The sequence below is a fragment of the Crocodylus siamensis genome, chromosome 4 (assembly GCF_052110815.1).
Source record: "Crocodylus siamensis isolate JL-2025a chromosome 4, ASM5211081v1, whole genome shotgun sequence".
In the NCBI taxonomy this organism is placed as follows: domain Eukaryota; kingdom Metazoa; phylum Chordata; order Crocodylia; family Crocodylidae; genus Crocodylus; species Crocodylus siamensis.
In genome coordinates, this window is record NC_143398.1 from 3,899,879 (window position 1) to 3,912,921 (window position 13,043).

The 13,043-nt window shown below is 48.8% G+C and overlaps 1 protein-coding gene across 1 annotated transcript in view; it reads left to right on the forward strand.

Moving 5' to 3' along the window:
• Positions 1-13,043, forward strand: part of KLHDC10 (kelch domain containing 10) — a 34,217-nt gene that overhangs the window by 13,969 nt on the left and 7,205 nt on the right. Inside the window, exons 2-7 of the mRNA XM_090041497.1 lie at positions 5,268-5,489; positions 6,136-6,290; positions 8,249-8,397; positions 9,977-10,061; positions 10,998-11,064; positions 11,928-11,975. Coding sequence (XP_089897623.1) covers positions 5,268-5,489; positions 6,136-6,290; positions 8,249-8,397; positions 9,977-10,061; positions 10,998-11,064; positions 11,928-11,975 — 726 coding nt within the window. The remainder of the gene's footprint in view (positions 1-5,267; positions 5,490-6,135; positions 6,291-8,248; positions 8,398-9,976; positions 10,062-10,997; positions 11,065-11,927; positions 11,976-13,043) is intronic.

The window sequence follows — 13,043 nt, forward strand, 5'->3', positions numbered from 1 at the left end:
GGTGCTTCACATCATTATCCAGGGTTAGAACTTAGACCCCAATTTGCAACCTAGCTGACACGCAGTTATTTTCTGGAGACTTTTTTAGTGGAGTAAAGTGACTTTCATCTTAGCTGCATGAAACAAGTTTGCTGCTTACCTTTGATGCAAAAAGGAGGTCGGATTTGTTATTGAAATATCTTTCTTGCTTCTCCCACATCAAAATTCAGGTTTGTCTTACTTTGTCTTTTCCCTCCTCTTTGGAAAAAGTAAGTGGACATAGGGGTGCTGGTGGGAGTAGCACATCACAAATAACAGAAGTGAAGGCAAAGGAGTTATTAAGCTCTTAACTTCTTTAACACCTATTTAATTTGGTGTTTGACAGACATCTAGGAGAAAAATGATTTTTGTTGCAGGAGTGACCAGGAATAAGGGTCACAAGCTGGCAGAGGGTAGGTTTAGGCTAGACATCAGGAGGCGTGACTTCCCGGTCAGGGCGGCTAGGGTCTGGAACCAGCTTCCAAGAGAAGTGGTGCTGGCTCCTACCTCGGGGGGGCTTTAAGAGGATCCTGGATGAACACCGCGCCGGGGTCGTTTGACCCGAGCACTCTTTCCTGCCATGGCAGGGGGTCGGACTCGATGATCTGCTCAGGTCCCTTCCAACCCTACTCACTATGAAACTATGACCCCAGCAAGATGGGCATCATTTAATCCTGGAAAAATGTGGATTTGGGGTTATTTTTTTCTGTCTGAAAATTGGGGATTTTTTTTTAATCGGAGAAAGCCAGGATCCCTGATCAACATGACCTTTTTAACCAGGCCTGCAGATCTAGAACAAACAGTTGATAAGCTCAACTTTTCTGTTTCAATAGGACCTTGATAAGTTTCTGCAACTTAGCTGTGAGTTCAGCCCTTGCTACTTATTGTGATGGAGGAGGGTGGAGAGGTGGAAAATGTAATTGGATGCTGACTGCAGCTCTTTGGCCTACAGATGATGGGGTCAGAGCTGCTAAGATTTTATTGCCCAGCTGGGGCACTCAGAGAGAGATTATGATCAAAACTGTCAGGTGCCAAACTTGACATGCCTTGGGCTTTGGCTTTCCAGCATGCTCGGCTCCAGTTGACTTCCACTGCAGCTAAGAGCATTCAGCACTTGGGCAAATCATTGTCTCCTAGCTGTCTTAGATTGGGCATCCGGGGAATAAAGAAGACAATTGATGTTCTTTGAAAAGTCTGGTATCAGTGACCTTTGACCCGTAGTTTGGGAGCTGTCTGGGACTTCGTATAGGAACTCTGCAGTGGGGACAGGAGTAGAGTCCAGTCCTCCAGGTAAGAGTCGGTTTCCCTAACTGTGAGCCCAGTCTGACTTTTCAGGTCATTCCCATGCAGTACGTATCTTTTAGCTTTGGCAGCAAACGAGACAGGATGCAACAGAAAACAGCCTCATTTCTTTGTGCGACCCTGATTCTTTCCCAAACTGTCTGTCTGTCTGTCCGTCCTCTTCACCGAATGAGGCAGAGGTCCGTCAGGAGCTGGGAATAGTTGCGTGGTTACTGACTGCATCGTGCATATGCACGACAGTAATGTTAATTTTGGCTCTTGCTGATTCTCAGGCATCTGACTTTGCAAGCTTAATGCTATGTCAGCTTTTCATGAGATTTCCTTTATTCATTAAAAATCAACTGGCTATAGTTCCACTTGAGGGCATCTGTTTTATTGATGCCCAGTGTGGGTCATTGACAGGGGGCATACCATCCCGCTCCACCATGTCACCTGAGCTGGGCTCTTCTCTTTCCTAGGGACCAGTTGTGGGATGAGGTCTGAGATAGATGTAGATATATTTTGCCAGGAGGTTTCACGGCTATTTGCTGACAACAGAGGCATTTAGAGACTTGAGATTTCAGAGTCCAATGCCATGTTCAGAAAGGGAGTATTTACTGGTGATTATCACTGGTCCCATAACCTTGCCGACTTCCCTGGTGGGATGTAAAGGACGTTGAGGGTACATTGCTTGATCTCTGTGTTGATGCCCAGTGCCCTGATGGCTGGGAGAGATGAAGTTACAGGGACTCTCTGCTCAGCTCCTGCATTTCTGGGATGGAGCATAAAATGTGTTGAACATAACTGCCAAGCTCTTAAGTAACCAGTACATTTTTGCACAGATGTGAACCAAGGTGTGGGGTTGTGTCCGTGTTTCTGAAGATAAACAAGCAAAAATAAAGGCTTGTGACTTTTGCCACATTTGGGTGAGCTTTCTCCAGGACAGGCAAAGGCACCTCCCAGATACCAGGTTACCCTCCTGCCACATGTCTTTGCTAGGGCCTCTCAACAAAATAGTTGGAAGAATTTCTTTACCAAGTGTCCAACAATGTGTTGCTCAAGTGACTGAACTGTTGGATCAGAGACCTTAAAATCTGCCTGAGAGAGGCCTGATGTTTCAACCTAAATTGGTTATGTGACAAGGCTAAAAGACCCTGTTCTCTGTTCCAGTCTGACGTGCACATAGCAGGCACCTTCATCCATCAGAAAATTGCCTACTTTCTTGCGGCAGGGGGGAGGATGTTGATCCTTTTAACCTAGGACTGTTGAACTCATTTGGCTTTGTGGAGCAGAGGAGTGGTGCAGGAGTGGTCCGTGGGCTGGCTGAATGGTGTGAGGCTGACCCCGCATGATGGATCAGTCCCACGGGCCCCACCACCCCCGTGCTGGATCCCGTGTGCGTGGCGCCTGCTCTGGCTGGTCAGGGATGTGAGATGCCTGCAGTATGGTCCCAGACTGCTCAGAGAGGGCTCTGTATCTCCACGAGCCATATCTCTGACGTCTCTGTTCTAGCCCATCTCCACCGCTGTCAGTGCAGTGCTGTCAGCAGCTGTGCAAAAGCCTACTCTTAGAGGCAGGGCTCTCTGAGTAGTGGTATAAACAGCCTTAATGAGGTGTCAACTGCAGAGCTCAGGCTCTGAGTAGGGATATGATGAGTGCTAATGAAGTGTGGGAAGCTGAGACCAGGATGTTCTTGTAGCTTATCAGGTGTGTATCAGCATCGCTGGGAGCCCGGGGGATTTGTTTTTTGCTGTGCTAATAAAGGGAAGCTGGCCAGAGATAAGTGGTGCTATGTATGCTAACCAGCAGTGTCACCACATAGGGGCTTTGATCTCCCTTTCGTAATCATAAATAGAATCGTAGAGGAAGAGGGTGGGAAGGGACCTTCATCGGTCATCTAGTCCAGGAGCGGACAGACTATGGCCCATGGGCCAGATCCAGCCTGCCAAGGGCTTTCATCTGGCCTGTGGCAGGTGCCGCTGCCAGCCTGCCCTGATGGAGCGGGTGGGCAAGCTGGGTCTTCATGGAAACTGGCCTGGGGCCCCCATGGGCAGGGTGGGCTCAGCCAAGGGGACAGGATGGAGCCGCGGGTGGGCAGGGAGCAGTGGGCAGGCTGGGCCGGGGCTAAAACCAGGATCTCAGGACGGTGACAGTGTGGGGCTGGGACCAAGCTGCAATTCATTCCCCGCGTGTCCTGCCCGCAGAACCAGTGCCCATCGCAGGGACATGCGGGGAGCAGATCGCAGCTCTGCCAGCTCTGCCTGTTCCTGCTGCCGGTGCCACTTCCTGCCCGCCCAGAGCCCCAGCCTGTACGCCCTGCCCGCTCTGTTCAGTGCCCCCGGTGATGGACGAGGCATAGACAGGCCTGGGGCCAGATAGCATCAATTGCCGCACCGAGCTGGGCCATCACCTGCCCTTCTTCCCACACGGGCCACAACAGCTCATCAAAACTGCTTAAGGGCCCTCCAGCCCGAATAATCGCCCACCCCAGTGTAGTCCAACCCCTGCCTGAGGCAGGATCATCCCTGTCCAAACCATCCTGTACAAATCCATAATCAAACCTCTTAGTAAAACTACAGCGCAACACCTGAACCTACCACAGGGAAAGCAGGGGGACCATGGCAGCCAGCAACCTGCTGCTGCAAGAGGTTGTTAATATATACTCCGGAGAGCCCGGGCAGAGGTAGAGCTTTCCGGTGGGCATTTCAGCCCAGTGGTGGTTGCTCAGGCAAAAGGCTGCCTGCTCTGGCCCTTTCCTCTCTGGCGCTGAGTCACGAAGCATCCTGCTGTGTGACTGCCAGACTCTCATTGTATGTTCACATAAGCTGGGAAGTATTTTATTGCTCGCTTGTTTATTGCCCGAGACTTCATATGCTCCTGTCCAACAAGAACTCGGCAGTCTCGCTCCTTTCCTCGTGGCCTCAATCTCTCGGGGCAGTTGAAAGGAGGTATTGGTGACAGCGTGACTGCATCTCTATCGTGCTGGTTCAGGTGGGACCTCCTTCCCCGCTGTGTCTTAGCTGCTGATCTGTGTGTTTCATGGAGCAATGCTCCAGCAGGCCTGCACTGTTGTGGAAGCAGAGAAGAGACACAGGGGAAGCAAGTCTGGTCCTGCATTAAGGACAATGGAGCTGCAGGATGCTCCTGTCCAGGTTTTTGCTGCCTGCTGATGGGAGGGAGACCGATAGGGGCTTGCTGGATCACCTGTCCTATTTGAAGTACTCATGAATAGCTTAATTCTGCTCAGCTTCTGTTCTCACCTGGGCTCCCTGTTACACTCCTAGCAGGCCCGGGAGTGCTAAAACTTTTATTCCTCCCTGTCAGGAACTTGCTGTGGGGTTGTTTGGGAGCTGTGTTGCTAACTGGACAGGTTCACAGGTGCAGGAGGTGCTTTCCAGAGGCACCTGAGCGAGCTTGCAATCCAGGTGTGACTCAGCCGGAGTTAGCAATAAAGGGGGGCAAAGCAAGAGCTGTATTCATTTCCCTTCCATTTTATAGCATGAAATGCTTGGAAACTGAGCTGTTGGAGATGTTTCCCTTGGCATCTGTAGCCCAGTAAATGGTGGCATTCAGGGAATAAAGGATAGCTCACTCTAGAGATATCTGGTCGGATGGTGTCCCTGCAGAGCATCCGCTTCTGCCCCATTGGAAACAGGATACTGGACTAGGTGGAGCACTGGTTTGACCCAGGATGGCACATATGTTCTTAGAGAGGATGCAATGTTGAATGCAAGATAAGGGGTGTGTGTAGAGGTGGGTGTCTCATTAGGGAAATCCTGACTATCGGCTCATTAATGCAAACAGCCTCTTATCTCAGCCTCCAGCCATTCTGGACAGAAACTCGCATTTCATTCGTTCTGATCAGCTTCCTTCTGAGCCTCTGTGGCCCACAAGCGTCTCCTTCCCTACTGGAGCTGCTTTCCTTCTTCTGGGCATAACCAAGTCAAAACGACTTCTTCCCCATCCAGGTTACAGAGCCCCCCCAGCAAGGAGCGGCCATCGGTGCGTAGCAGACAATGCCAACCTGTATGTGTTTGGAGGGTATAATCCAGACTATGATGAGTCTGGAGGGCCGGAGAATGAAGACTACCCGCTGTTCAGGGAGCTTTGGCGCTACAACTTTGCCACGGGCACATGGCATCAAATGGGCACAGAAGGCTACATGCCCAGGGAACTCGCCTCCATGTCACGTGAGTACAGGAGTGCCGTTACCCTGAGGCCAGGTTGTGAATCACTCGCGTGGGGGCGAGGAGTGAAAATGGGGGTTCTGGACTCCAGCCTGACTCCTGTGTGTCTGCTGACAAATCACTTATTACCCTGGCCCTGTTTTCTCTTTCTCTCTCGCTTATTTTCTTTGGCTCATTTTCTTTTGCTCTCTCCTTCACTCAGTCTCTTTTGCTCTCTTTCTCCCTTTCTGTCTCTCTCCTCTCTCTCTTTACCAGCTCAAACCAGCATTTTCCAAGTCCAGTCCAGATTTTTCACTAGGGACTTTGGGTGCCGAGCCTGACACCTTGAAAGGCTTTAATTTGTCTTAGAGGGCCAGTGCACAGCCCTCTAAAAATCAGCCCCTTTTCCAGCATCTCAGGGATCCCAAAGCCTTCCAAATGCACTAGTTGTCTGGAAGTGCAGGGCCGTGTTTCCATGGTATCTGAGCACTTAACCTGAACTCACCTTTTGTCCAGAACGGCATGATCCTAATGCCAAGCACGGAGTGCAGCATACCGAGTGTCACCTGTCTGGCCTCAGTGCTTTAGCAGAGGCAGAGCCGCTCAGTCTCTTTCCTTCCTGCAGAGCGGCACGTAGCCCAAACCTGTGCTTTTTTTCCCCCCCACTTAGTTGTATTGCATGGTAACAACCTGCTGGTGTTTGGCGGCACTGGGATCCCGTTCGGTGAGAGTAACGGCAACGACGTCCATGTGTGCAACGTGAAGTACAAGCGATGGGCCCTGCTCAGCTGTCGAGGGAAGAAACCGAATCGCATATATGGACAGGTACCCAGTGAAACCCTGGCTAGGCGCAGTGCCCAGCTCAGCTCCGCTCAGCTTAGAAGATGCATGTGTTCCTAACTCCCTTTTGTCACCCGCTTGAGCAGTTCTCAGTGCAATGACTTCTCCCTCTTTTCTACCCAGCCATTTGTAAGCACTTAACCTGGACTCACCTTTTGTTCAGAGCAGCCAGGACTGTCCCTCTCTTGAAAAGAAAGGGCATAAGGCAAGGCACTTTTCAGTGGTGGAGCAGACTTGTGGGTTTATAAGGAAATGGGCAATAGAAGCAAATGGCTGAAAGCTGAACAGTGGAAATGGTTCATGCGGCAGGCTGATTTGTCCCTTGCAGGAACTGCAGAGGCTTTAGACGCTGCCTGTAACAGCAGAACTGTTTTTAATCCACCTGATTTTTTTTTTTCGTGTTGAAAACTCCTGTTGCAATGTCACTAATGAAGCCTTAGGTTGATCAGCCCTGTAGCGGTGAATACATCCTGCACCCTGGGGACAAACAGCTTGACAATTTGTCATGAAAATCCACAAGGTTTTCATGTGCCATCCAGCAGCGCTCTACCAATGTTGTTAGTGGTGCAGATAATGGCTGGGCTGGTTTAGTCAGAGATAATCCTGCTTTGAGCGGGAGGCTGGACTGAGTGGCCTTGTGAAATCCCTTCCACTTCCAGCCCTAATGGGAGCGCCACAAGTTTCTTGCCTGTGTGTAGGCTCTTTGTCTAGGCTCTGGGCTCAAGAGGAGGGGATCCTCAGTGCTTGCTGGGCTTTGTCAGGGGGTGGGAAGCAGAAGTGTCCATCTCTCTTTCTCTCCAACTGCCCATGATGACTTTTGCTGCTTCTTGCCTGCGCCCATGGCCAAAACCATGGATGGGTGAACACTTTAGATGCACTTGAGTTACAAAAGCTATGCAAGACTTGGGGGGCAGGGAGTGGGGAGAAGCAGCCTGTTTACTGTGCACAGCGTTTGCTAATGATCAGATAATCATCTGTTGAGACTTGCTGTTCTGGCCACTTATCAGCCGCTCTGGAGGTCTGTTAATTGTGCTTTGACTCCTTGGTCCCCACTGCACTGATTCACCTTTTTCCATCTGGCAGCTCGCGCCTCAGGTTTTCTTCTCTGAAATCCCTCCCCTGGCAGACCCCATCCCATTTAAGCTGGGCACCCTTCTCTTCAGGCTCTACCCTGTTGCATCCTACTGCATTTCTGCTGCACTATGCTCTGCTTTTCCAGGGAATCCTGTCTTGTCTCCCCTTTGCTTGCCTTGGTTTCCCCCTTCTGTAGGCTTGGGATTTCCTCTATTGCAGCAGTCCTGTGCCTTGTAAAAATCACTGCATCCGTAAAGCCTGCATAGGCCAACCCCACCTCTCACTGAACGCCAATATGACTCCCTCCTTTGGGTCTCCCAGTGCACTGTGAGTGACCTGTTTAACATGTGAACTGCTCCTTGTGGATAATGGGATCTATCATGTTCAGGGTTTGGTACATTGGTGACCAGCTGGAATAGTGTGGAGGGACTTATCTCTGCTATAAAATGAAAAGGCTTTTTGTAAACAGAGCTTGGGGGCTTGGTGTGGGTGTTGACACCTGTGCTGCATTCTTTGCCCATGGAAACTGTAAGGGGCACTGAGCTCATGACATGCTGGGTTTAGAGACTCTGACCCCTGCCCTTTTCCATGGCACATTGGGGCCCATGTACTTGCCCTTGAGGTGGGGTGGGGAGCCACCTCCTACCTGCTGTTTCATATCTCCCATCTTATTGGAAGTGTCTACTTGTCCACTTCTGCCAGGACACCACTAAGCTATATGGAGTACCCACCAGCTACGCCTTTCCTCCCTTCACCAGCATCTCTTCTGTGCCAGTGAAATGGGTTGGGGAAGATGGGAAATTTGACTTCCTTGAATACATTGACCTGTTGCCTCCTATCTAAGTGGCTTTCCTTTCCTTCCTTCCCAGGCAATGGCCATCATTAATGGATCTCTGTACGTTTTTGGAGGAACAACTGGCTATATTTACAGCACGGATCTCCATAAATTAGACCTTAACACCAGGGAATGGATACAACTGAAACCAAACAACATGTCCTGCGACATGCCGGAGGAGAGGTGAGACATGGACTTGCTTTAATGCTTCCTGCGTGGTCTGCTGTGTTCCAAGATCCATGTGTTGAATAGATGTTTCCAAGGTTTTGTTTGAAAACTAAACCCTGGCTCTCAGCTCTGGTAGCAAACGTGTTGTTTCAAGAGAGCCTTCGCAGCAGGGAACAGGCTGCGTTTGTTGGAAGGGAGAGGAACTGAAACAGCTAAAGGGTCTGTTTATTGGCACCAGTCCCATGAGTGTTGTGAAATATAAAATTTTGGTAGCTAGGGCTCCAGGACCTCCAGCTGTTTGGGTCCCAGTTGGGGCAGAGAGAGAAGTCTTATTTAACTAAACTGTGGATTACCAAACAGCAGCTGGGATTTGTCCTGGCTGGTGAGGTGCTGGGGGAGGGAATAGCCCACCACGGAACCAGACTTTATCCCTGTCATGTTCTGTAATGAGGGGCGGGATCGAAGTTCAGTATGGGACCATGCCAGCTTTACACAAGACAGTTGCAACAATACCTTGAGTCCTTTCTAGCTGATCATAAAATCCTAGAGAAGTGGGGCTGGAAGGGACCTCTGGAGGTCACTTCTAGTCCAATCCCCTGCCTGAGGCAGTATCATCCCTATTCAAACTATCCCATACAAATCCATAATCTAAACTCTACATAAGACTGCTGTCAACCCTGACCCAACATAGACCTAACACGGCAACCGTCCACAAGTAAATAGGGGAACCACGGCAACCAACATCCTGCTTCTATGAAATGTCAATATATACTCAAGAGATCCCTGGTAGAGGGCCATGCCCCCAACTACAGAGGAAGGCAACCCCCCCCCATTCCCCCCTAGTCCATATCAATCTGACCATGGGGTAAAATGCCTTCCCAACCCCAGATATGGCATCAGTCTGATCCTGAGTGGAGAGGCAAGACCCTCTGGCTTTAAGTCCCAGCAGGAGCATTGGCACAGCTCAGTCAGAGTCCTCAGTCTTGGCTGCAGCCAACACCCAGTGCCTCTGGGAAGGCTTAATAACACCCTGACACATATAGCAGAAACGAGGGCAGAGGCAACCAATGAAGCCCAGAAGCATGGGAAAAGCCATGGTAGAACATGGGCATCGCTATGCCTAGATCATCCCCAGCTAGTGGCTGTCCAACCTCCTCTTGAGCACTTTTAGTGTTGGAGAGTCCACAACTTCCTAGGTTATCTATTCTGCTGCCTCGCTTCCAGTTAGTTTAAGATGAAAACCTGGTAAATTAACGAACAAGATTATATGACGTGGTTGCCTGTGGCAATGTGCCTTGCCTTAGGATGTTCCGTCTAGTCCCGTGTTCCTACCTTGATGTCTTGTGGGTAATTTAACGCATCATGGTCCTCTTTAACTTATTCTCCTAGAGGGTGTGACCTGTGAATTTTGCAGTTTCTCTCTCTGTTGATGAGTGCTTTCAAACTCCTGACTTGGGAGGGTAATTTTTAGGATCTCAGAGCTCAGGAGTATCAGCCTAAACCCCTGAAGCTAATCACTTTCCAGAATACTTCTTAGTAATTTGCTTGCATTAACATCCTGTGGTACTAAGTGTCTCTGGCTTTGCACCCTCAGGTATAGACATGAAATCGCACATGATGGCCAAAGAATTTATATCTTGGGAGGTGGAACTTCCTGGACAGCTTATTCCTTAGATAAGGTAAAGAGATTTGGACATATTGCAGTGCAAGGGATGGTGCAGGACAGGACACAGCCAGCCCGGTCTCCTTTGCCAACATGGCAATCTAGTCTGCTTGGGGAAGTTGATTGGAATTGGGTGATCAGAAAAGCGTATTACAAAAGCCTACTTGTTACAAGCTCACGTGGATCCTCAGTGACCACTGCTTTCTCCTAGAGTAACTTATTTTTGCTGGCCCTGTTGACAGAAATCAGTTTCTTAACATGACTAAAAGAAAAGATTATTTTCCTTAGGGCATCTCTGCAGGTGCATCATCTGTGCCCAGATACAAAGGTGCTGACTGGAATTGCCAAGAAAGAGAATTTAATGCAATTGGGTTTCCAGTGTCTGTGGGTTTTGTCTCCTACCCCCTTAAAATATATATTTTCATGGTCAAGGTTTCCTTTTGTTGTGGGAAGGAAATCAATTTTAGATGCCAAAATAGTAAAGAAAAGGGTTTGAAATGATGCTGCCTATTAAAAAGTCTAACGCCACTCAAACCTGTTCTTAACACTCTGGTCTTTACGTTCTGTATCTTCTTCCCCAAATAAAATCTTGCGTTCTAACTATTGTTGAGGGCTGGAGAGGATGTTGTTTGTTTTATTTTTAAAACAAGACTTGTATGAACAGTTTGGGTGTGCTTTTTCCATTCAGCTGTGGGATGCTAACAGTAGTTTTCAGTGTAACCATTATAGGTCGGAAGGTGGTTTTCTGATGATGTGGGCAGCGGTTTGATATCCTGGTCTTTTGTCCAAGCACAAGGCAGGGTTTGTTTTTTATAGAGGCCCCCTCAACTCTGCCCAACGGCAGTGAGATCAAAGGGGGCTCAGAACCAGGCCAGCACCTCTTCCTGTTGGTCACTGCCATATGTGGTACTACAAGAGCTGGCAGGGCTAATGCGTCCCCTCTCTCTCTTAGATCCATGCGTACAACCTTGAAACAAACACCTGGGAGGAAATTGCAACAAAACCCCATGAAAAAATAGGTGAGTTTGGAATTGCAGAACACTTCCACTCCTTTAAAAACCCAGGCAGCAGGTAAGATTGCCTCCTATCAAGAGACAAGGCCAGGATGCTTTAAAGCCTTCTTAGTACCTGCTGTGTACTAGAAGGCCTGCACTGCCTGAGAAACCCAGCTGGTTTGACCCCAGCAACTACAAATAAACTGTATCAGACAGGTTAGTTGTTTAACATCTCACCTTTCTCAAATTGGCAGCTTTGTCGCGTTCAGACCCTCCCTGGGGAGCGAGTTGGACATGTCTGTCACTTCCTAATTCCCGTCAGAACAGTCAGGCTATTAGTCACTAGGGAAGCCTGCAGAGTAAGGGTAAGGAGCTGTGTTATCCTGTAGTGGTCCAAACTGGGATGTGGTTCTGTGAGGCCCCCTTCTCCCCTCTCATTAGAGTGTAGGAGACTTTTTGGTGAAATCATTTTATTGGATCAACTGTATAACTGAGAGAAAAAAAACCCTTACTTCTCACGTATTCCCTGTACCATTTGAGGTTACAACTCTGATCTGCATTCTAGAGTTGAAGTGTTGTTAAAATTTAATTATGTTGGCTCTTGGGAAAGAAGGAGAGTTACAATTACTCAAATCTAGTGGGGGGAAAGAAACCCATTCTAAACTGGCTAATTGCTTGAGCCTGTTGAACAGGGTGGGATACAAGTCAAATAAATAAGTGACTTTGGGTGGTGTGATCATAATTTTAACTAGGGGATTGTTTTCTCTGAAAGAAAAAGTAGAATTATTCTTCAACTGGCTTGTGTCCTGACTGGCTCTCGAGTGGTTTAACTGAGATACCACAATTATCAGATGGAATTTGATAATTCTGTTTGTGTTTTTTTTAAGGTTTCCCAGCAGCTAGAAGATGCCACAGTTGTGTACAAATAAAAAATGGTAAGGACAGCGATGGATGTGCCTTCTGAAGCCACATGTACATTGAGCACATATACCAGTAGTGGTGTGAAATAGCGTGAGGGTCCAGGCTCCCTGGCAGGTGATCCAAGAAGCTGTGTTTTGGATCTTAATCTGTTCAGCTGCAAATGAAGGAACAATCCTGTAAGGTGCTTGGCATCCTTCACTTGCACTGACTTCAGTGGAGTTGAGGATGTAGCACCTTGTGGGATTAGTCCCTGTGTCTTATCAGCCAGCTCAGAGGAGGATGAGACCTCTATGGGTCACATTGCTGAGACCAGCTGCTTTAAGCAGGAGTCTGCAATACCCATAGCAGCTAAACTGCCTGAAAAGTTGAGCTGTTCTCTGAACTGTCCTTGTGCCGTTGGGACAAGAGGTAAGGAGCGCATCATCTTGTTACAGCCAGGGAGTGGTAACCTTTCAGCAGGCCGAATTTACGCAGCACTGTGCTCTTCAGGCCAGAAGTGGGCACTAGATGGTGGATTCTTGTGTAGATGTGCTTGGCTGGCTGTAGTTTGCCAACTCCATTTTTCCACTATCAGGTTTCTGGAACACACAGGACTTCATTTGCTGTGTTATTCCAGAAAATCCTGAATTAACATGAGGCCATGGGCATGTGACGACACACCAACATGAGAAAGGTGTGAGCCCGTGATTATAGAATCATAGAAAATTCAGGTTGGCAAGGACCTCGGGAGGTCACATCTAGTCCAACTGCCCTGCTCAGAGTAGGACCAGCCCCAACTACATCATCCCAGCCAAGGCTTTGAATAGTTGGGTCTTCAAAACCTTCAAGGATGAAGAGTCCACCACCCCTCTGGGTGACCTGTTCCGGTGCTTCACCACCCTCCTGGTGAGAGAGTTTTTCCTAATGTCCAACCTAAACTTCCCTTGCTGCAACTTGAGACAGTTTCTCCTTGTTCTGTCATCTCTCACCACAGAGAACATGATCCCTTACTCCAGTATTACTGGCTTGAATATGCTATAGGATGACCATGAGGAAAAATCTACTGTAAAATGATAGCAGCGCACTTGTGTGTGTCGTGTGTC